Genomic DNA, 22,316 nt, shown 5'->3' with positions numbered 1-22,316 from the left:
GCTACCCTTCAGTCTGGCCTAAGTTGTGCCAGTCTTGATTAATGCTTCATTCATATCATTTGGAAGTTAGTTCCAGTTTGCTGATTTCTTAATATGCCTGTTTTTAACAGTCAGGAAAGAAAGCTTTATTGAAGCAGTAGATAGTATAAAGTAATTTACATTTGTCTCTTTTAAATAATTATGATAGAAGACATCTAACATAAAAGTATCTTAGCCATATTTAACTTTTCAATTCAATAGTATTAAGTATTCAGACTGCTGTATAAACTTTATAATCTCCATCTCTAGAACCCTTTGCATTACAGTTGATTTTAAAGACATACAGACACCATGGTGGGTAAAACGTAGATCACTCTACTTTCTCAAATTTCCCCTACAAAGCTAATCAGCCCAACCTGCTAAGTCCAGATTCTTGTGATTTGGTTTTCCTCAGACTAGCAGTTCATAGAAATGGCCAGAATGAGGTGAAGATGTGATTTAATTGTATAATAGGGCCTATACCATCAAGTGTTCTCCTGCATAAAGTATGGAAGGTAGTAAGAGCACAGACTTATATCTTGGCTGTACAAGCCCTTCAAGCCCTTCCCACCCTTCCAGTCATGTTTACTGAAGCATCTTGAGCATGTTTTTTTAGCTTCCTTGGGCACCTAAATCTTCATTTAGAAAATGTACATTATTTTTAAACTTTAATAATGTGCATTTTCCTATACAAGAGATAATAATGTATAGAATTTTAAATCATCATTAGTAAGAAATATATATATATATTCATACCTCTGTGATCACCTTTATGGAGGGTAGATATTGAAATATACTGCTAGCCTTTCCCATGCTTAAGTGTAGTACGTTATCAAGAGATGAATTATGCCAAGCACTCATGGCTCATGCTTGTAATCCTAGCTACTCAGGAGGCTGAGATCTGAGGATCATGGTTCAAAGCCAGACTGAGGAGTGAAGTCCATGAGACTCTTATCTCCAATAAACCAACAAAAAACCGGAAGTGGTGCTATGGCTCAAGTGATAGAGCGCTTGCTTTGAGCTGAAGAGCTGAGGGACAGTGCCCAGGCCCAGAGTTCAACCCCTGACTGACAAAAAAAAAAAGAAAGAAAAAGAGATTGTGTGTACATATGCTCGTGCATGTGTGAATCTCTGCATATACCTTGAGTATGCAGGTGCATATTGGTGAGGGAAAGGTAGAGAAGGGGATTTAAATGCTTTGTTATTGATTTTTAAAAAAAAAGATACTCAAGGGAGACTCCAAGGACAGGAGACTAAAGCCAGGAGATGCTTAGAATTGTTGAGAGGAAAGAAGACCAATGGTCCATGAAATGCTTCACCTATGTGGTGCAACAGCATACTTCTGTTCTATCACAACTTTTGCCCATTCTATAGCAACTGCTGAAGATAGAAATACTTGAATGTTCTCTTTGAGGGTATACAACTAGAAAGTGACATGAATACCAAACTGGACTTCAGGATTGGATCCTGAAGCAGCAAGGTAACTCACCAGTAGCCAGGTATTATATAAAGCACACATCACAAATGTACACATCAAGAACCACCATGTGTGTCTTTATGAAAGTTATTTTGAAATTCTCCATGTGTCCCATGCAAAGGCGTTAGAGCTGAAAGGCATCAGGCTTCCTGTCAGAGGATGGACCTCAGGGCACAAATCAGGGAGCTATAATAGCTTTTAGGATGTAGAAACTCCATTAAATGAAGGGAAGAGAAATGGAAGCAGTCACAAAGTGTTAGGCAGACCTCTTCTGGGATAGGGGATGGCTATTACCAAACAAGCAGAGTCATTCTTTTACAAAAGGCCCAAGATCAGTACCTTCCCCAATAGTCAAAATGACCTTCCTTCTATAAGTGCATGGGGAAAATCCTTAAGACATCTGGGGGCCCAGTTTAGTGTCCAAGGTACCCTAGGCTGTACAAGAATCTTTCTACATATGCCCTGTCAGCAGATCCAGGCTTCTCTAACTTGTAAGGGAAATTCGCCTCAAGCCAACAAAGTGAGATTCTCTGTCCTGAGTATTTCAAACATAGTAAGGAAATTGTGTAATTTTTCTGCTGTGGAATGTGAATCTTTCTACATCAGTCTTCAAAAATAATGCTGCTTGTGTTCACCAGATTGGTTTCCGTGAAACCAATGCATGCCTGAGATAATCAACTGGGAAAGAGGAAAAATGTATTTGGGCTCACAGGTTTGCATGTTCCAGTCCTGGGTTGTTTGGCCTCCATTGCTTTTGGACCTGTATATAATAATGTCAGGAGCACAGGAAGCTGCCTGCCTCGGAAGCAAGCGAGTTTGGTGAGGCTGAGGCCCTACAATCCCTGTTGTAGGTAAGCCTAAGAGCTCTCCCTAGGCCTCAACTCTTAGTTTCCTATAGCACTACCCCAGGGTATAAGCCTTTAACATTAGGACCTTAGATAGGACATTCCAGATCTCAACTATAGCACTCTCTTTTCTAAAGCATTTGGGAACACTCGCTATCATTTACAGGGAAGGTAGATATCAAGAGGGCATAGAGAAACACAAATTTTCTCTAGATTTTACCAAGTTGTCTAAAGTAATCTCACAAAACCTTTGGTAGCACTCTATCTGTGGTCACATGGATACTAATTTTGAAATAATTTTGGGCAGACTTTGTCCTATTGTGAAACAAGTCTCTCTGAGCTTTTTGTCTATTAAAAGTGCTGGGAAAGGACCACACCACTGAATCTTCCTTCAGAAAGCAACAATGTATGAGAGAGGAAACCCTTATGCAGACAAACCTTTTCTCTTCCAGTAGAGAGGGGAAGAGAAAACAACAACGTCAGTTGCCAATGTCCCTCTTTCCTCCATACTTTCATCAAACATGGGTGTTGAGCAAAGACAAGAACTGGTACATACTTCACTTAGAAGAGCTAGGATGCTCTTTGTGATCCAAGAGGGACGTCCCATTTGTCTGGGCCCTTTTCTTGGGGTCTCCAAGAGAGTATAGGGCTTAGCAACTAGGGATAATGGCAGGAACAAGTATTCAGTTTTAGCTACTGCCAAACATCAAAGGAAATGAGATGTACACAGAAGATCAGCCCCTGCACCAGCCTCACCCAGCTATCCCATAACAGAGGTAACAAGGATTTGGGGGATACTTTGCATAACCAGAACATCTGAGGGGGCTGTTATGGAGAATAAGAACTCCTAAGAAAATACTTCAGATGAAATGGAGATGCCCTTCAGTAGTCCTTTAGTTTCAAACCCCCAAGTGGAGGACTAGAGATGATGTGATCTTGGGCACCATTTTTCTATACTCAGGGGCAGAAAGGTTTGGGAGAGCTGGAATTCAAAGCGAATCACAGAATAATGCTTTAAGGAAGCAGATGAATGGCTTTAAGTTGTTTGCAATCTATAATAACAAGTTTTCACCCCCAAAGTGTAAGAACTCAGCTGTGTGTTAAATGTGGTGCCCCAAATAACTTATTAGCAAACATCATATGGGGGAAGCACAGAACTAAATCCAGAACAGAGCTTAGGTGTAGGAGGGTTTTTTTTATATACTACTTATTCACTCTTCTTTTGTTTGTAATGGAATTTCCCATTCTGAGATTCTAATTACCCTTTTCATTCCCACTATCATTTGAATTCCCCCCTTTCTAAAATAAAAATAAATGTTATTTCCAAGGAATTATGATGGACATCAGTAAGGACATCTTTCCTTCCCCTTCGTATGTAGTGAACTAGAGGTTAGCGCTCTTCCTCTTGCAGGTCTAAGCCCTGCAGTACTGCCATGAGGAGTGTCCACAAAGCCCTGGAAGCAGTGATTGGCCTATAGTATATGACTGCTCAGGTTTCTCCCTCAAGGAATCCTAATCAATTATGAATAAGCCACTCACGCTGTCTTATTATGGATTGCAAAAGTAGACACTGGGTCCTCCATTGCTGCCCAATGTACACATACCATAAAATGACCCAGAACTGACTTCTGAATTTTATTAGAGAATATATCTAAAATACAATATTTATTAAGTTATGATATTTGAATGGAAATATACTCTGTATCACAACTATAACAATTTTTATAGCTCATACTTCATTCTAGAATTCCAAAGTCACTGAAGTATAACATAATTCACATTTAAGATAACTTTGCTACAAATATAAAAGAATTTTAAAAATATTTTCATTAATATAACATCATGGAATCATGAGTGCTCATTTTATCTGATTCACAGTACACAAAATCATGACTATTTGGCCTGGTTTACTTAATTAATTCAATTTGCTTTCTAATACAGATTTGCACTCAGCCATTCTACATTCCTATGTTTTGAAAAGAGCATTTTAGTGAACAATTCTGAGTGCTCCTCACTCTGCGTGCTGTGGACAAAGTCATATTTCTTCCCTTTGCATTTGGTTTCACAAAGGCTATGGCAGAAGCCAAGCACTAACTCACACAGCTGTTCCCTCAGGTATGAGTCTTTCTTTCGCTCTTCACATTTATTAGTAAGCACGACAGGTGAGAGATGAAGGATCTACAAGACCAGACACAAAGCAGCCGGGGTCCAAATCACCAAGGTAGACTTGTGTGAGCTACTGAGTAACACCCGAAGAGTCATTGCTTGGACATCAACTCTCCGGCCTCCTCATTTGAAGGAAGCTTTGATTTGTCTGTTCTTCAGTGGCTGAGCTGGGCGCCAGTTGTCCACCATCAGTTCTTCAGGTTCACCCTCTCCGTTGAAGTTAAGTTTGCGGAATTGCAACATCTAAAAGACACAATAAAAAAATTAAAAATTAACCGTTCACAATACTATTGACTTAGGTGCTTGTGTTGTACCTGGAAATAGTCTCCAATATTCATAGTACCATGCATCAATGACCACTGCTCAATTTTATTCCTAGTAGATAATACATAATCATAGACACATATACATGTATTACTCATGTATGATTTCATATAGGAAATCTGTTTACATACAAAATTCAGGAAACCATTGAAGCCATTTCAAAGGAAATTTTCAGTGAGCTTGTTTTTCTTACATTTTGAATCAAACGTCGAAAGTCTATAAATTCTTATGTCTAATATGTAAAACAACAATAACAAGGCTAGATTCAAATTAAAGGTTTTTTTTTTTTTTTTCCTGAGCTACAGAAGGTAAACTACAGCATTTATAGAAACTGATAAAGGGCTGGGATCTACACGCTCCAAAGGCCCGCCAAGTTATCTGCTAGCATTTGTGTGTGTGTGTATGTGTGTGTGTGTGTGTGTGTGTGTGTGTGTGTAGCAGATTTATATATGTGTGTGTATGCATGTATATATATGGATTTATATTTTTTCCAGGAATGTACCTGCCCATGCTAGGACTTTAAACACTTGTGAATGGCTTATTTTTATACCCTTTAAAACCTGTATTTGTTTCCTTGTCTTGTACTGTGACACAAGCATCTCAAACAGTTACCCTCCTCCTACTTTTTTTTTTTCCCCAGGGCTGAGGACCGAACCCAGGGCCTTGCGCGCGCTGGGCGGGCGCCCTTCCAGTGGGCTAAATCCCCAGCCCCCTCCTACTTTTTTGGGATTATAACCATGTTGTTTTTTCCTTTTCCTTAGCAAGACTTGATCTGTGTGAAGAAAGATGGCTTGAAAATTAATATAGAAGTCCATGGACCAGAAGTTTTTAGCTTGTTCATTCTGTATAGTCCTATCCCTTTCATTGTTCCTACATAGTCAACTTTGATGTAGTTCAACTCTTGGAACATGTACAGTTAGCTCTTCAAGGACATCTAAGGTTAATTACAACAAAAATTACAACAAAAAATTACAACAAAATCCCAGTAATACAAAGAAGAGTCTACTTAAAAAATGTACTCAGGCCAGGCGCCGGTGGCTCACGCCTGTAATCCTAGCTTCTCAGGAGGCTGAGATCTGAGGATCGTGGATTAAAGCCAGCCCGGGAAGGAAAGTCCATGAGACTCTTATCTCCAATTAACTGCCAGAAATCCGGAAGCAGAGCTATGGCTCAAGCAGTAGAGCATTCGCCATGAGCTGAAGAGCTCAGAGACAGTGCCTGAGCCCAGAGTTCAAGCCCCATGACCAAAAAAAAGTACTCAGAACAAATATTTTGGTCAAACCAGTGTAAGTGGCTTATAGTCCCTTTTTACACTCTGATGTTGGTCAATTTGACTTTTTTTCTCTTTTGATGGTACTGGGGTTTGAGGGCCTTGAACTTGCCAGGCAGGGACTCTACTACTTGAGCCATGCCCCTCAGACCTTTCTCCTTTTGTTACTTTTTGAATAGGGTTTCACTTTTATACCTGGACTGGCCTAGACTGCAAATTTTTTATTTATGCTTTCTGAATTGCTGGGATGATAGGTACATGCCACCACACCCAGCTTTTAATTGGTTGAGAAAAGGTCCTACAAACGCTTTTCTGGGCTTGAACTATGATCCTCTCCATTTCTACCTTCCAAGTAGCTAGGATTGTAGGAGTGAAGCACCTTCACTCATTCTTTTTTCTCCATTTTTTCATCAAAGAGACCATCAAAGAGCCACTACCCCATGATTTCTCTGTCTTCCCCTCGAAGTCTCAGGGTATAAATCTGAGGGAGAACATGGGAATGGAATCCTTCTGCCATGAAGAAAACTGGATGGAAAGTGCTTCAGTTTTTCTACACCTCTGACTGTATGTAACACAACTGTAGGCAGTGAAATGAAAAAGTGAGACAACATCATCTGCTTCATCTTACAGACCCAAAATGTCTATGGTTCTAAAATGTGTACGTTTAAGTCACAGCTAGAGTTGTCATTTTCTAAACAGCTGGCTGCTGATTCCTTAGATTATCAAAATTCAACCTTCTGGAAATGCTAAAAAAAAAAAAAAGTGTTCACTTCCCACAATTCAACTATGTACTGAGAGGATGTCCAAGAAAAAAATTAATTTGAATCTGCATTCATGGATACACCAAAGATTTAGAAGCGGCTTTACCCACTTAAATATCACCAACTCAATTCTATGAGAAATGTAGGACTATGTGGTCTGAGCCTCTAAAGAAAACTGCAGTAAATTTCTTTTTAGAGGTACTGGGATTTGAACTCAAGGCCTTATGCTTGCAAGGCAGATGAGGTCCTCTACCACTTGGGCCATACCTCAGTCCCAGGAATGTATTCTTATATGCCCCAAACAACCTCTTGAATCATGAGTAGTAAGGCTAGGTAATTATCACTGATATTTATGAAACCATGAATATGAATCTCATTCTTCTGGGCCTCTGTCTTTTCATAGCTGACCAAAAACAAGAAATCATTCATTAGCTGACAGATACCTTGCTCATTTAATTCTCACAATGACCAAGCAATTGCACAGATTAAACAAATCGCCTAAGGTTATAGTTACTGACTAATATTTACAAATCCTCTTTATTTACTAAGTGCTGTTGCGGGGCCAGAAGCAGCAGGAGGAAGATTAAATCACAGGTCTATCTGACTCCAAAGACTAAGCTCTTTAGCCTCTGATAAATATTCCACATCTCTCAGCAGAATTCTCCTTAAAAACCCTGACCTGCTCACTGCTGACGGTGATGGGTTCCTTGAGCACAATCCAGGTCACACATTCCAGTAGAGGAGGGGTGGTCAGAGAGCCGGGGTAGGTCCAGTAGTCCAAGCTTCCAGGAAGAAGCCCACGGGGATCAAAGTTAGTGAAGTCAGCGCTCTTGCCCTGTCAGGCAAACACATGGCAAAACCATCACGTGATCAGCAGAGAATAGTGAGAGGGCACCAAACATACACATGCCTATTCCTCACTCATAGCCAGAAACCTTTTTGTAGATCACAGGTTCCAGAATTATTAGTGAACAAAACCGAAAGAAATGAACAGGAGACATTTGACTTGGAAATGTAGTTTGGCACACAGGGAGCAAAACCAACTGATTATTGGTTTCACGTGTCCAGTTTCTTTCTTATTGCCAAAAATAACCTCTTATGCTTTCAGTTACATCATTGACTGATCATATCCAGTATCTGAGGTGAGACTGCTGTACTAGAATAATAATAATAAAATTGGGAGGTGCAGTAGCATGCTTAATGAGAAAGGAAATGCTATGCTATGTGACAGCTTGGTTAGAATAAAAGAACTACCCTCAGCTCTGAACACCACTCTTTCAAACCAATAGATGAAAACAGGAATGCTTTATTGAAAGAGGGATTGGGTTGTAGCAAAGAGATAGAAATATATTGCAAAAAGATTAGGTTACTGTCAAACAAGAATAAGTAAAGGCAATTAGAGATAATTAGCCTGGTAGGTCAAAGGACATAAGAGAGACTTCAAGCAGGGTCATGTGGAAGGAGGATCAAGATAGTCAGGCTAGAAAGAAAGGATGCACATCGCAGAAACTCACTGCTGTTTTGAGGGAGTGCTTTTACAGGCAAGGCAGCTAGCTCCTGGAGATGGGTTTGCCATCACCAGAAGGGACTCTAGTATTTAAGTATATGCTCAATGACCTCCACACAGCTATGAGACAATTTAAACTCAGATAGCTGCATCTGATCAGAGTGGTCACAGAAAAGAAATCTATCCATGAAGCGAGGCCTTGTTGATCTTTTTCATCACCATATTGCTTCGATTAGCAAAGTAGTTCACATTGAGAAAGTACTCAAAAAATATTTGCCATAGGGATGAATGAATAATTAGTCCAGAAAATCTTCGTCTGTTTGCATCATGAGATTCTCTCTCTTATATATGGAAGCAAGATTCAGTAACTATTAAGTATCAGAAGTACACTAGAACTGGGGTTGACTTTTGTAGACAGAAGCGTTCATTAAGAATAGAAGCAAATTGCATCATTATTAACTCTAAATAAATCCACATATAATTTTTGGGGGGCAGTACTAGGGTTTTAACTCAGGGTCATGTACTTGCTAGGCAGGCCTACCACATGAGCCACAATAGCCCTTTCCGCTTTTAGTTAACTTTTTAGATAGGACTTACGATTTTGCACGAGGACTAGCCTAGATTATGACTTGGTATGTTCACAGGAGGCCCTTACAATACCTCACCTCTTGGCTGGGACCATTGGCACATGCTGCCACACTTGGCTTATTAACTGTGATTGGTTCTGGCTAACTTTCTGCCTCCATTCTCCACATCTCTGCCTCCCCAGAAGCTGGGATTACCCATGGATGCTACAATTCTTACGTGATCAAAGCAAACTTCTAAAAGTAATAGAGTATTGTTAAATTGTTGTTATATTATTGTTATTGTTGTTGAAATTATTTTTACCTTTGTTTTAATTGAATCCAGCGTATCGAGGACTTTCTGAAGCCCCACTGTAGCATTGCCAATCTAAAACCCAAGAGAAAGATATTATAACCCAGTTAAGATGATAGCATTCTTTTTTTTTTTGAATTTGACCTCACAATTTTATTGTCTTCATAACAAAAGTTGGAGCTTAAAACTGGATCACTTGTCCCTTTCTCTTTTTATCTCCACACAATTCAAAATGTTTGCTTCTCTTAATAGCTAGCATTCTCTTAGATCTACAGTTGGGCTCAACACATTCAAGTCTCAGCACAATCTTCTTTGTAGTCTTAGCTTTTTTCCAGAAAATTGGCTTAGTCTGACCGCCATATCCACTCTGCTTCCTGTCATAACAACGCTTTCCCTGGGCATAAAGAGAATCCTTGCTCTTCTTGTACTGTGTTACTTTATGAGGTTGGTGCTTGCCACACTTCTTACAAAAAGTACGGCGGGTTTTAGGAATGTTAACCATGATGGCAGGAAGCCTGCAGCAGCGCCAAAAAAAAGCATGATAGCATTCTTTATTTGACAACCCTGTCATATATTTTCACCATAAAGTCAAGTGAATCTACCACTGCCTATATGCCACACATTCATCTTAGCTTGAGGATAGTGACACCGAAGCCTCCCTGCTGTTACTGAATCTTCAACCTGGCTCTGTTATTGCCTCTACCATTCCCCTGAAACCACCACCTTCTCAAATGTCCCCCGTGACCTCTGGCGGCTAAAGCAAAGAGTTTTGAAGTGTTTTCCTTACCTAATCTCCTCAAGGGATTTTACATACTGCCTCCCATTCTTGATAAAAAACCTCCCTTGGCATCCTTCATGCCGTCTAGCCTTCCTGATATCCCTTGACTCCTATGCTCTTCTTTCCTTTAATCAGCATCTTCCCCCTGCCTTAAAAGCTTTACACTATGTCCTGAGCAGCTTCATCATCTCCTTCTCGGTGCTGTCCTCCGTAGACAGGATGACTATTTCATAGACACCTGCAGCTCCCACCTCAGCTGATGATATCAGGGCTCAGGAATCACCTGCTTTCACTGTGCACTCTCTTCTATACAAATAGCTGGATGACAATTCAATTTGTGCAGTCTCACTGTTGGCCACAAATTGCCCATCCTGGGTCCATGTTCTTAACACGCTCTACCACCCCTACCACAGACTTGATCTTACTTCATCATTGTCTACCCTAAAATGACACCTCAGTTGCTTATGGTCAAATTAAAACAACACAACACCTGCTAGTCATCTGCAGTTCACCTCTTTCAGCTCGTTACATGTACATGGGAATTGTGTATAATCAGTGCTTCTTCTAATTGTCTTTCTGGCCTAAGAAAGAAGGCATGAAGAAGTATTGGGAGAAACAAGCTTAAAAACTATTCCAAGACTGAAGTATTTTCTGGGCGCTTTTGTAGAATGTCCTCTGTTAGGAATGTTCTGTGTGCTCAGTATTTCTTGAAAGCAAGAGAAAAAAAAAAGAGCAAGAGAGAAAAGGATTGAAAAATCAACTCACCTTCAAAAAAATACCCAGAACAGCCAGGCCATCAGGGTGCGTTACAGCTTTTCCAAAGTCCCCGTATTTGGTGTTCCAGTGAACTAAGTGAAGCTAAGGGCGTGGGAGACAAAAACCACAACGAAGGATTTATGAAACAGAAGCCAATAGGTCCCATCCAATGAGCTTTCCTCATAGCTAAAGGTTCCTAAAAAAGTAAAAACAGAGATACTTTTAAATCAAAATTCTTCATTGTCATGTTAATTACCCACTACTTGGTATAATTGCAAGTGATTTTCCCAACTCTACAGGAAGACAATGCAGAGTTTCAAAAGAAGGCATACATCTTACTTCTAGGTGTATAATCAAAGAGATTCCTCCCATTTGAATTTATTTACTCATTGCCAATGGTGTCCTGGGAGACAAGCTAGAGAAAGTTTTGCAGCCTTAATTATATTATCACAGTTGAAGGTTCTAAGAAAAAAATGTGAGGTCCCTTGGCAAAAGAAGTGGTTCACTTGGCGGGAATTAAAATACATAAAGGAAACTTTGGAAAAGAATGTGAAGTAGCACCTTACAAACAGCGTGTCTTACCTCTGCAGCGTATTTAACTTTATCCACAGTGTGCTCAGATCCTTGCCCATCAGAGGAGCCCCAGTGAAAGTGAAACTGAGCCAGCCGGTAGGGGCCATCCAGTGGGCCTCCTTTCAGCACTAAAATGCAACACAGGAGTGTAACATATCTGCATACACACACACACACAGAGGCACACACACACACACACCTAGGTGAATGTACACACAGGCATACATGCAAAATGTACACACAACACACCCCAGCTAAAGGTGACCATCTTTATAGATGGTCACGTGTTTTATAGAATTGCACGTAGGTCACCATATTTTCACTCCATGAAAATCAAATCCAGATTTAGATTTAACTGGCAGTGCTCCTTGCATCTGCTGCCTGAAGTATGGATGCTTCTCACACCCATGTGTGCAAAGCACAATGGGCTCATTTTGCAGTCATGAGTTCAGGTTCTGATGGTGGAATTTTAAATAGAATTAGTATTTCCTCTGGGAATCACTTGGGAAAAGCCCAGTCAACTACATCCCAATGCACTCACTGGCTGCACACCCATCTGAACGTGGGGACTCCTCTACCATGGCCTGATGACTGCCCTTTGAACTGTTTAGTTGACCTCTGACCTATCACTACTGACATACCAGGATTCATGAGTAAGCATTCCATTGATCATGGCATTTCAAATGTACTTATCCTTAACTCTGTTACTAACTGGCTTTCTCCTCTTAATTTTTTTTTTTTTACTGAATCTATTTGACACTAATTTCTTCATTTGCAAAATATTCAACTCCTTATTTCTTCACAAATAATTTGCCATCTTCTATGTGAAATGTAATGTGTTCTATTATCTCTAAGAACTTTTTTCTTACCATCGCTATCCCAGGTTCTACCTTCTTGGTATTTACTTTATTGAATAAACTTGGTACTGGAAATTACCTTCTTAAACTGCATCTCTGTTGATAATTGACAAGCTGTGTTTTGAAAAAGGATTACAACGTGGGAAATCACTACAAAAATCTTTTTGACCTAAATTATATGTATTAGTGGACTTTAAATCCTATACTTAAAAGCTTTAAAAGTAGTTTAGTTGAACTATATTATTTCTCTAGTACTGAATTAAAACATCTGCTATGTTCAGTATGTTTTGTTACCCTTGGTTTTGTTTTCTTTTTCTTTTTAATTCCATAAAATAATAAGCTGAAACCTATTCTGTCTTTTCAAAACAAAAGGACAAAGCCAGTATAATCATTAATTTGCTTCACTTAGCTTCACTTATATGTGCTCAGATGATAGCAAGGCCCATTTATGTAGTCAAAGCCAAGATGGGGTGGGCTATAGTGCTTAGCAGCATGGCCTTCCTATGCTTTCTCACAACCTCTGGCTGCCAGCTCAGTCAGGAGAACACAGGGAGACTGAAAACAGAATGAATGAATCAGAAATGGTGCGGTATTACAGATCTACCAAGAGTCATGACTTTAGATGTATTCTGATAAAATCTCACCTTTTGAAACACAAAACCAACTATTCATAAACATTTAGCTTTGTCTGATAATCTGTAAGTAAGACAAAATCTTAGTTCTCAAAACTTGGCATTTTCAGAAATGAATTCCCTTTTTTATTGAAAAAAAGCCCTTAAAAGTGAAATACTGTAAGTGTAATAACTATATCATAATTGTCTAGTAACTCTTCAAAGCTAAAAATCAATTGGCTGATCATGAACGAGTGCCATTTATAACATCAAGTAGCAAAACTAAATAAAACTATATTCAGCAACTGAAATAACACATGGTTATAAATGTAAATGGTTATAAAGATTCCCTCTGTAGAGAATCATGCTTGGATTTTATCAAGAAAAGTTTACTGTTACTTTTTATTCTCCTCCTTGCAAACCCTAAACTAGTACCTTAGTGTACTTGTTACAGAGAACATATGGAATTAGGTAAGAGTATATTTACATAAACTTTTAAAGGCTTTATGAACACTAAAAAAATTAAAGGAGGGGCTGGAAAGGTGGCCCAGTGGTAGAGTGCTTGCCTTACATGCAAGAGGCCCTGGGTTCAATTCCTCAGCAACACATAAGCAGAAAAAGCCAGAAGTGGCTCGTGGCTCAAGTGGTAGAGCAAGACAAAAAAAATTTAAAGGAGCTCTAATTCAATGATTGAATACATTTGTTTGCCTCTATTGTCACTAGATACCTGTTCTAGCCTCTAACCCCCAAACTCCATATTAACATGAAACTTGTTGCTATGCAGATTAGAAATCCATTGTAATTAGGTAAAGTTATGAACTCTAAAGATAAATTGTTGCAGTAAGCAAAATCTGGCTTCTTTAACTAACTAGTTATTTCTCAGAAAATTTGTAGCATGGAATTTGGTCAATGAAATCCCTCAAAGACATAGATTCAGGCCAGCTGTGGTGGTGTATCTCTACAATCCCAGAACTTGGGAGACTAAGGCAGGAGGATCATAAGGTAGAGACCAGGGCAGACTACATCCTGAGATGATGTCACAAAACAAGCAAACAAAACTAACAAACAAAAACATGTTGTCATAAATTGTCACAAATTATGATAAAGAAGGGGTATATCTTTGTGAGAAACAGTAGGTTATGTGCTTCTCAGATCTGCTTATTTATTTATTTTGCTTGCTGGATACCATTTTCTAATCTGTCCCAGTTCAAAATAAAATCTATTTTCTAATGAAAAATTACACCTTACAAATAGCAGAAGTTGCTGGCAACATTTGTTTTTCTCTGTGAAATGAAATTCTGGGAAGACATACAAATTCCATGAGCTATTATGACATGTTCCATGAAGGAGGGAGACACAGCAAGGGATTTTCTTCTCTAATTTGCTTTCTAGCCTTTCCAAATTTAACTTAAAGTCAGTCTCGACACAAGAGCTCCAGCCAATTTTCATTGCATGATCTGTTAGTCAATTGTCTCTCCAAAAAAACACAAGAACCGAATATAATATTATAGTTTGTCTTCCTATATGGATTACTTTGGAAAACCATTAGACTTGTTTTTGCTAAAAGTAGGCCATTCCATAAAAATGCATCACACTATACATCTAAAATAAAAACCAAGAATTTAGCATTTTACATTTTTATTCTTTTCAATCTCTAATTACTACTTAAGAGATATTTGCTAATAAACTAGACTTTTAATGCTTCTCAGTAATCTTTTTAAAATACAGAATATAAGTAAACAACTGATTTTCTTTAGTTTAAAACCTAGCATTTAAGACACTTCCTATCAATTATGCAGCTGAATAATTAACACAGAAAACATGGCATTTCTAGGAACTGAATTTTCTCCAGAAAAAAAAAAATTTAATCACACTTTACTATTTTTACTGCTGATTAAATCATGCACATTTTGCTTGTTGACAATAACCAACCATCATCCCAGGGTTATAAGTTAATATAAACAGATCTGGGGAAGGAAACATGACCCTATTCTATTTCTTCTAAATAATTAGATATTTAGCTATCATGTTTACTGGATAAACATGGTCAAAATTCAAGAGAAGAGACGTTTTGGCTTCAGTGGCCCAGCAGTTACAGGAGTAAAATTGGTGCTCTTCATGACTATGCTATTGAAAGCATTGGTCAGTATCTAGGCTTTAAGGAGGATGCTGACACCATTAGTCATTTGCAGGAAAAGCCTTCTCACTTGTTGTTAGGATTCTTTTTAATTTAGGATGGCTTGTGATGGAAATTTTTACAATTTCAAAATGAAAGTCCCTGCAAATCAAGCTGGACCCACTTACAAAGACCCATTCATTATGTCACAGCAACAATCGTTGGCTTGAGAGTACAGGTGAACTTCCTCCCGCTTTGTTTCCTTCTTTCTTTTTCTCTTAAACCCACATAAACACATTAAAAAAAATTCAATTTTCAAACACTATATACAGAGTTGTACAATTCTGGCCTTGGCTTTCAATATTTACCCCTAACTTTGCAACAATGCAGAGGAGTTTTAAACTTATTAACACAAGTTAATAAGTGAGCAGAAGTTAATAATTTGACTTTTCTCCCAGATAAAGCTCACAATAAAACATCTGAAGCAGGGAGAATTGTTAATACATTTTTTAAGCTTAAAAGGATTACCCTTTTTTCCATTAATTTAAGGTGATTATTCTAAAAGAATTTTAAAACTGATAAGAACATTAATCCACGTTTGTAAGAAAAGCTTATTAACTCTACATTTAAAATGTGGACTTAAACATAGAAAACACTGTCAGCTCAGTTCCTGAACCCCACGTATTCACATTTTGGTATATGAAAATATTTAAGAAAACCTAAATTCTTAAGGAGTTCTGGAAAGCTAAAATTTCAGGAGGAGAGGGGTTGCAGTAAATGAACAGAAGCATTTATGCAGAAAGAAAGGAGTAAAGGACATCTAAAAATGTTAACATAACAAAGACAGCTCCTAATAAAAGAGTAGTTAAGCTTCAAAAGTTGCTAAAGTAGAATGAATTATTTTTAAGTGTACAGAAAACACATATCAGCTTTTGAAACATGCACTAACTGAATGTTAAAAATATGGTAATCATTCAGCAATTCTCATACAAGCTCATTTTCAGGGCCTGCCACTTAGTCAGCTTGAAGGGGAAACCGTTGCAAGCTACTTAAACTTTTGTACTTCTTCTCTTCATGTTTATTTTAAAAGGACTGACTGCAGTTTCTCTACTCTGTCCTACATTTCAGAACCTAGGATTCTGTTTAAGTTTAAAAGTTTCTTTGTATGTGGTACAATTATTTTAAGTTTGTAGAAGGGTTTTGCTTTTAAATCAACATGTTACTATATTCTGAATTATAGTTGAATCGAAATAACTGAAAGTAATAGAGACAAAATTACAAAGGAGTCTTTTGGAAGCAGGAGAGAACAAGTCTTTCTAATATTCATTGCTGACCCTTGCTTTCAGCATATTTTCTTGCCTTTCTGGAGTACCTACAGGTGATCTCTTAAGTATTTTCTATCTCCCTTTGCACAGGGTCTCCTAAAATCAATAACTAAACTCCTAAAATAAATACATAAAAATGAATAAACCCTGGAAACCTCTACACAAAAGCCTTATTTTACCCTGGAAATTCTTTTCTGTCATACCCAGTCAGATACCTAAGTTCCCTTCATGTTTCTGCAGTTCCTTGGAATACTTCCTTTTTACAGTTGTCAGTGTCTATTATTTCTATGTCCTATTTTAGATTTGTCAGCAGATGTTGGGCCCTGGGGATACAGGAGAGGAACCAGGCCTGCTGTTATTAATGATATACATATATATATTTATATATACATAACATATATATATGCACACACCTATATATATATGTTCATATACATATATATATGAACTAAGTAAATAATAGCTGTGTCTCTAAATGTTAAGGGTTAGAACCTCTGTTCTAACTGTTTTTACTCTGTCACAGTCTAAATATGGCCATATTTGCTGTAAGAAATTTAAAATATGGCTTGCTGTCATCGTTAGTGCTTACGTAGAAATCAATCCATCAAAGGTTAACATAGTCATAATCAAACATACAATAACTTCATGAATAAAATCAATACATGTTTAATATGGGAAAGAGAATATCATAGAGTATATAAAAACAAAAGCTTTACAACTTTGGTGCGGGGGAGCGGGGGGGGGAAGGGGAAGATTGGGGGGGCAGAGGGAGGATGGGAAGGGGAAACAAAGGAGGAGGCTATAATGCTTGATAAGAAATGTACTCATTATCTTGCCCATGTAATTGTAAACCCTCTGTACAGTACTTTCACAATTTAAAAAAAAAGCTTTAAATGCTACTGTGAACGTCTTTTTTTGGGGGGGTCCATATCTTGGAGCTCATTTCAATTAGCATCATTTTATATGGTCATATGTACCTAGCTATTGAGCTACTGGGATGTGACTAAATCTTAAAGCTGATGAAATCAAAGGTTCTTCAGAGATCTTATCATAGGAACAAAAACTATAGCAATTGCCCAATAAGAGTAGCCACGGGGTGTATAACCATAAAAACAGTGGTCACTTATTGAGGAAATGCCGTGTGCCACACATGAGATTGGCATCCTTTATATATGCAACCCCTATAATCCTTCCTTTGCAGCAAATCCTTTGCAGCAGATACTTCTGACATTCCAATCTTACAGAAAAAAAAAAAAAAAAAACCACCTAAAACTGGAGAACTACCATTCTTGAGTTCATGAAGGCACTTGACAGAGCTAGAACTTAAATCTGACTGATGCTCATGGCCATCAGACTACTGGCTGAAATCTACTTTCCAGCAATATACATTACAAGAATAATCTATTTCACAATCATCTTTGTAAAGAATTTAGGTATTGCCTATCTGGTACCTTATTTTAAAAACACACTTTGGGCATCCCATTTCTAGGTAGCATCCAAGAGGAGTGCACGCTGGCAGAGCACTCACTGACAATAGCCATTTCATGGTGGCAGCTACTCACTGAGCTAGCTCAGTTTCTGGCTTTTGAGTGACTAACCCTGATATTTTATAGCATTACTTTGGCCATATACAAGGAATATAGGAGTCTTACATTTACAAAAAGAAGTGTTTTATGTTTTAATTATTTAAGCATTGTTTATTTGGAGTGGGAGAAATTCTTGGGAAAGCAATAAATTATACATCCAATCATGATAATGCTGAAATGGTGAATGCAAGTGCATGTGTGTGCATTATGTCTGTATGTATGCACACTATATCTATGCATACTAAGAAATACAACAGAGGAACAGGTTAAGTTGAAACTATCTCGCAAATTATCTCCAGTTTGTCTCCCACTAAATTGTTTTCCAGAGCCATTGTTTCAGATAGCTAGACATCTAATTTATCTGAAAAAGAGGAAGATTTTCTTTTAAAATAATCATATTGCATAGCTAAAATGAATAGTTAAATGGTTTCAAATACATTTTAGTATTATAGGGGATTATTCAAAATTATTTTAGTATTATGGATCATTATTCAAAATACTGTCAAAACGTTGACAGCATTTATTGAATGTTCCCTCTGCCTTTTCTCTAACAATCCTTCCACTCCAAACAACCACTAAATATAATGTGTTTATAGCATCATTTCCTTCAATGACCTTCAGAAGAGAGGGCTCAGGAAAATTGGTCACTGGCAGTTAAATCAACCAGTAAGCAAAAGAGGCAGCTTCCATATCCAAATGGGATTCTTCTCCTGTTTCTAAATAAAATAGGAGCATTGTGGAGGTGTCCAGTAATCAGCCCTATCACAACGTATGATAACTGGACTTGTTAGTAATAGACTGATAATGTTAAACACACACACACACACACACACACACACACACACACACACATCTTTGTTATGGAATGAATTTCTGGGTAGATCTCTACATATCCTGATCCCTTTATCATGCCAGCCTGACAGTGAGAAATAATTCATAAATACAGTGTTTTACATGTGTTTCAGTATTTTAATTACCAAACGTTTATCATTTATTTCACTGCTACCTGAAAATTATGCACACTAAGATAGACTTGTTTAGTGAATAGATATTGATTCTGGAAATATTTTAGAATCTGAAAAGTTCAAATTTGGGCAGATGTCATGATTGCTAACCTGTTTTGCCAAAGACCCTACCTTTTGTGACTGTTCTCAGGTATATCATAGTTCTTCATTGCTCTACTTGGAGGCCAGAAATATTATGATGGGGGGGGGGGCGCCCTAGGAGACTTTTAAGTAATTAGCTCACTACTCTGAGTCTGGGACCAGAAGGAAGAGATCAGAGCACCATCTTCTGAGATAAACTGTAGCCGCCCATTCTTTCCATACAAGGGGGGGGGAGGGAGGGCGGAGGGGGACCAGCTCCTGGCTCAATGGCACTCACCCGCTTTGTCCTGGGAGTCATCAAACTCCACGTTGAAGGAGTGGCCATTGTTGAGGATCTTCCGGGAGGCAGCTTGCTCATAGCTGATTCTGAGGGGCTTCAGGCCCGGGTCAAACTTAGCTGCTTTGGTGTCGATGTCCACCGGGGACTGGCGCTCTCCCTTGGCAATGGGGAAGTCCTGATGCCAGTGGTCAGGCCCTGAAGACCAAAGGATACTGGTGACTCCCTCAATATGAGGAAGGGGACACCCAAACCCCTACAATGGCGGGGGGGGGGGGAAGGGCAATGATCTTCTCAGTTTGGACTCTGCTACTTACTGGGTAAACGAGGTGCGTCTTCATTCCCTCATTAATTAGCAATATCACAGATGACTACTAAAGTTAGGACGGATTACACGCAAAGCCCTTGGAGCAAGCCACGTCATGCAAATATCAGCTACCTTATGGCCAGTTTTTTGTTTAGTTGCTTATTTGTTAAATTCAGCAACTGAAATTGCACAGGTACAGCTGCTGCGATCGATCAGGGCTTACAGTCGGGATCTGGGATCTGCCGACTCTAAAGGAATCCCAACGGATGCAGATTTCTCCCTCTGCCTTCCACACTGGGGCAAAGTACTGAGCCACTGAACCGGCGCAGGCGCAGGTTCCCAGGGACACGGGAAGCCCCCCCCCCAGATGTGTAAAATAGACCGGATGCATCCTTCCTGCCCTCCGCTGGCTCCAGAAACCTAGATTTGGGGCCGTGCAGAAGCGCAGCTCCCAGTGGCCGCCCCTCTAACGTGAGGAGTCTCCACAGCCGAAGGCGAGGTTTAGGAATCCGCGGGATCGATCCCGACCAGCCCCAGGACCCACACAGTTCGTGCAGAGAAACCTTGGCCACAGGTGTTGCGGGGCTGGGTGTTGGGGAGGTGCTATCTGTTCGTTCTTCGGCAACCAACTCCCAATTCCCGTTATCAATCTTTCCCCGATCGGGTCAGGACCACGGGGGTCTCTGGATTGCAAGGGGCTGCGCTGGGATCCCGCTGAACCTGCTGCGTGTCCGTCCCTCCCCCCCCCCTTCCCCGCCGGGGCTCCGTGCGCCACCACCCGGGATTCCTCGACAGTGCTCGGGAGCTGGGGAGATGGGGGCACCCCCGGCCGGCGCGAGGGACCCGGGCGAGGCGGGCGCCCAGGGCGCACCTCTGCTCTCCCCGCTTCCCCCCGCAGCCGCGGTAAACAGCAGGTGCCGGCGCCACAGAGCTCAGACCCGCATTAGAGATGGGGTGTGGGGGGGTCCCCTCACCGCCGCCGGCTCCCGCACTCACCGTTGTGCTTGCCGTATCCCCAGTGATGGGACATGGTGGCGCGGGCGGGCGGGCAAGGCAGGAGTTGGTGTCTCGTCTAGCGGCTGCTGTTGGGGCGCCTGCACCGTGTGTGTCCGCGGGTCGCGCGGTCCCCGGCTTTTATAGGCTCCCGCCAACTTGGTGATGGTGATCGGGGGCGGCCCCGGGGAGGGGACCCCGGGTGGACCCGGGGAGGGGGCGGAGGTGAGGGCGGAGGTGAGCTCCCCGGGCTGGGGCGGGCCCGCTCGGCGAGGCGCCGGGGGCGGGGAAAACGCCCGCCCGGAGGGCGCAGGGCCGGCGGGGCTGGGGCGCCGCTCTCCCGCTGCCCCCGGCCCCCCTCGGCTGGCGGCGGGACCCCCGGGCCCTCCCTCGGCGCGGCGGCGGCGGCTCCCGGGCTCCGCGGTGGAACTGGGGCTGCGGAGCGCGGCGCGCGCCCGTCCCCCTCCCGGGAGCCGAGTGGCGGCGCCCGGCGAGGATTGCCTGGGACCGGGCCCCCGGGTGCCTTTTATCCCCGGTCCCCATTGTGAGCGCCTCACCGGCCCGGGAGCCTTCCCTGCCGGCCCCGTCGGCCTGATCGGCGGGCCAGCCTCCAGCTCGGAGACCTCCCTCGCTTAGGATCCCGGGCCTGGAGCTGGGGAGCCTGCTGGGGAGCTTTGACCTTGGGGCAAGTAGGGATTCGGTCCTTGGGGCGCCGAGGAGCGCGCGGCCCCGGCGCTGGGAGCCGGCGCCCCCTGCTGGATGCGGTGGGGTAACGCGAGGAGGGCGCCACCGTCGGGGCCCCGCCCTGGAGCCTGCCTGCGCGCAGGGAACCCAGCACGGGCTGTTGGCTGTGGCTGAGGGAGCCCCATGAAGTCCTCTCTCCCCTGCTTCTCTCCCTTCTTAGTTCTCTGTGGCCAAAACAGGTTGTTGTTTTGTGTGTGTTGTATTTTTGAGGGGATGGAGGTGTGTGGAGTCTAGGAGTGTATCCAATGCTTAAAAATAACCAAACCATCTTTAAAAAATGGCATGGTTTTCGTGTTTGTTCAGTAAAGAAGTGAGACTTTCCTGGCTGACCAAGGACACGTATCTGTCATACCCAAGAAATTAAGTGCAATAAAAGCATAGTTGTTTTGGGGTTTTGAGGGCCCCCCGCTGTTGTGTGGGATACCTGTAATTCAGGTCACAGGCAGAGGCAGGAGGATCTTACCCTGGGAAAGATAACCGTAAGTCCTTGCTTCAAAAACACTGAAATAAAAGATGCTGAGCGCATAACTTGAGTAGCACTGTTACAGAAGGCTCTTGGTTCATTCCCCAATACCATGGAAAGTATTTTGAAGACATTTTCGGGTCCCCAGCATTCTGATTTGCTGGATTCTAAGACATTTTGCCTCAGTGGATTGCTTCTTCATAAAGCTACACATTTCTTGAGCGCTTGTTTGGAGGTTCTAGCAGGGGAGCGCAGCTACTCGTATACCCTTGACCGAAGACCGCTCCTTCTCTACTGGGGATGGTCCTCCTCTTCCACTAGGGCGCAGCTTCGGGAGGGACGCACATGGAGCGGTGAGGGAGGAAGGAGACACCCGCCTAGCCAGCCAGATCAGCCGAATCAACCCTGGCGAGCAATGGGGTGACAGATGTCGCAGCCAGATCGCCCTCACATCCAAACCTACACATTTTGGACTATGGATGTAAAAGTTACTATTTTGTGTTTAAGCATTTTCCTTGACCTAAAGGTTCGCTTTTGCCATCCTAATTTTAAGAGAACATTTCCACAGAAACCTAAAAAA

At 41.2% G+C, this 22,316-nt stretch overlaps 2 protein-coding genes across 2 annotated transcripts; both read right to left on the bottom strand.

Annotated features, from left to right (window-relative positions):
• Window positions 1-4,044: 4,044 nt before the first annotated feature.
• Ca2 (carbonic anhydrase 2) lies at window positions 4,045-20,656 on the bottom strand. The gene is made up of 7 exons (XM_069991008.1): window positions 20,533-20,656; window positions 19,230-19,427; window positions 11,361-11,479; window positions 10,788-10,880; window positions 9,257-9,319; window positions 7,541-7,696; window positions 4,045-4,749 (listed from the first exon to the last, which is right to left on the bottom strand). The coding sequence occupies exons 1-7, from the start codon at window positions 20,564-20,566 to the stop codon at window positions 4,630-4,632; spliced, it is 783 nt and encodes a 260-aa protein (XP_069847109.1). The 5' UTR covers window positions 20,567-20,656; the 3' UTR covers window positions 4,045-4,629.
• Window positions 9,336-10,518, bottom strand: LOC138805828 (large ribosomal subunit protein eL42-like). The gene has a single exon (XM_069991009.1). The coding sequence runs from the start codon at window positions 9,813-9,815 to the stop codon at window positions 9,426-9,428; it is 390 nt and encodes a 129-aa protein (XP_069847110.1). The 5' UTR covers window positions 9,816-10,518; the 3' UTR covers window positions 9,336-9,425.
• Window positions 20,657-22,316: the final 1,660 nt, after the last annotated feature.

Source organism: Dipodomys merriami, unplaced genomic scaffold (genome assembly GCF_024711535.1).
Source record: "Dipodomys merriami isolate MVZ:Mamm:240054 unplaced genomic scaffold, mDipMer1.0.p SCAF_4, whole genome shotgun sequence".
Classification (NCBI taxonomy): Eukaryota; Metazoa; Chordata; class Mammalia; order Rodentia; family Heteromyidae; genus Dipodomys; species Dipodomys merriami.
Note: the sequence above shows the minus strand (reverse complement) of the source record. Positions and strands in the feature narration are given on the sequence as shown.

Excerpts from the sequence above, each read along its gene's own strand:
- LOC138805828 (XM_069991009.1), bottom strand. The coding sequence starts at position 9,815 with ATGACAGGGTTGTCAAATAAAGAATGCTATCATGCTTTTTTTTGGCGC.
- Ca2 (XM_069991008.1), bottom strand. The coding sequence starts at position 20,566 with ATGTCCCATCACTGGGGATACGGCAAGCACAACG. Across the intron at positions 10,881-11,360 it reads AAGTTAAATACGCTGCAGAG|CTTCACTTAGTTCACTGGAA; the intron begins GTAAGACACGCT and ends CCACGCCCTTAG. Across the intron at positions 4,750-7,540 it reads TCACCGTCAGCAGTGAGCAG|ATGTTGCAATTCCGCAAACT; the intron begins GTCAGGGTTTTT and ends TGTGTCTTTTAG.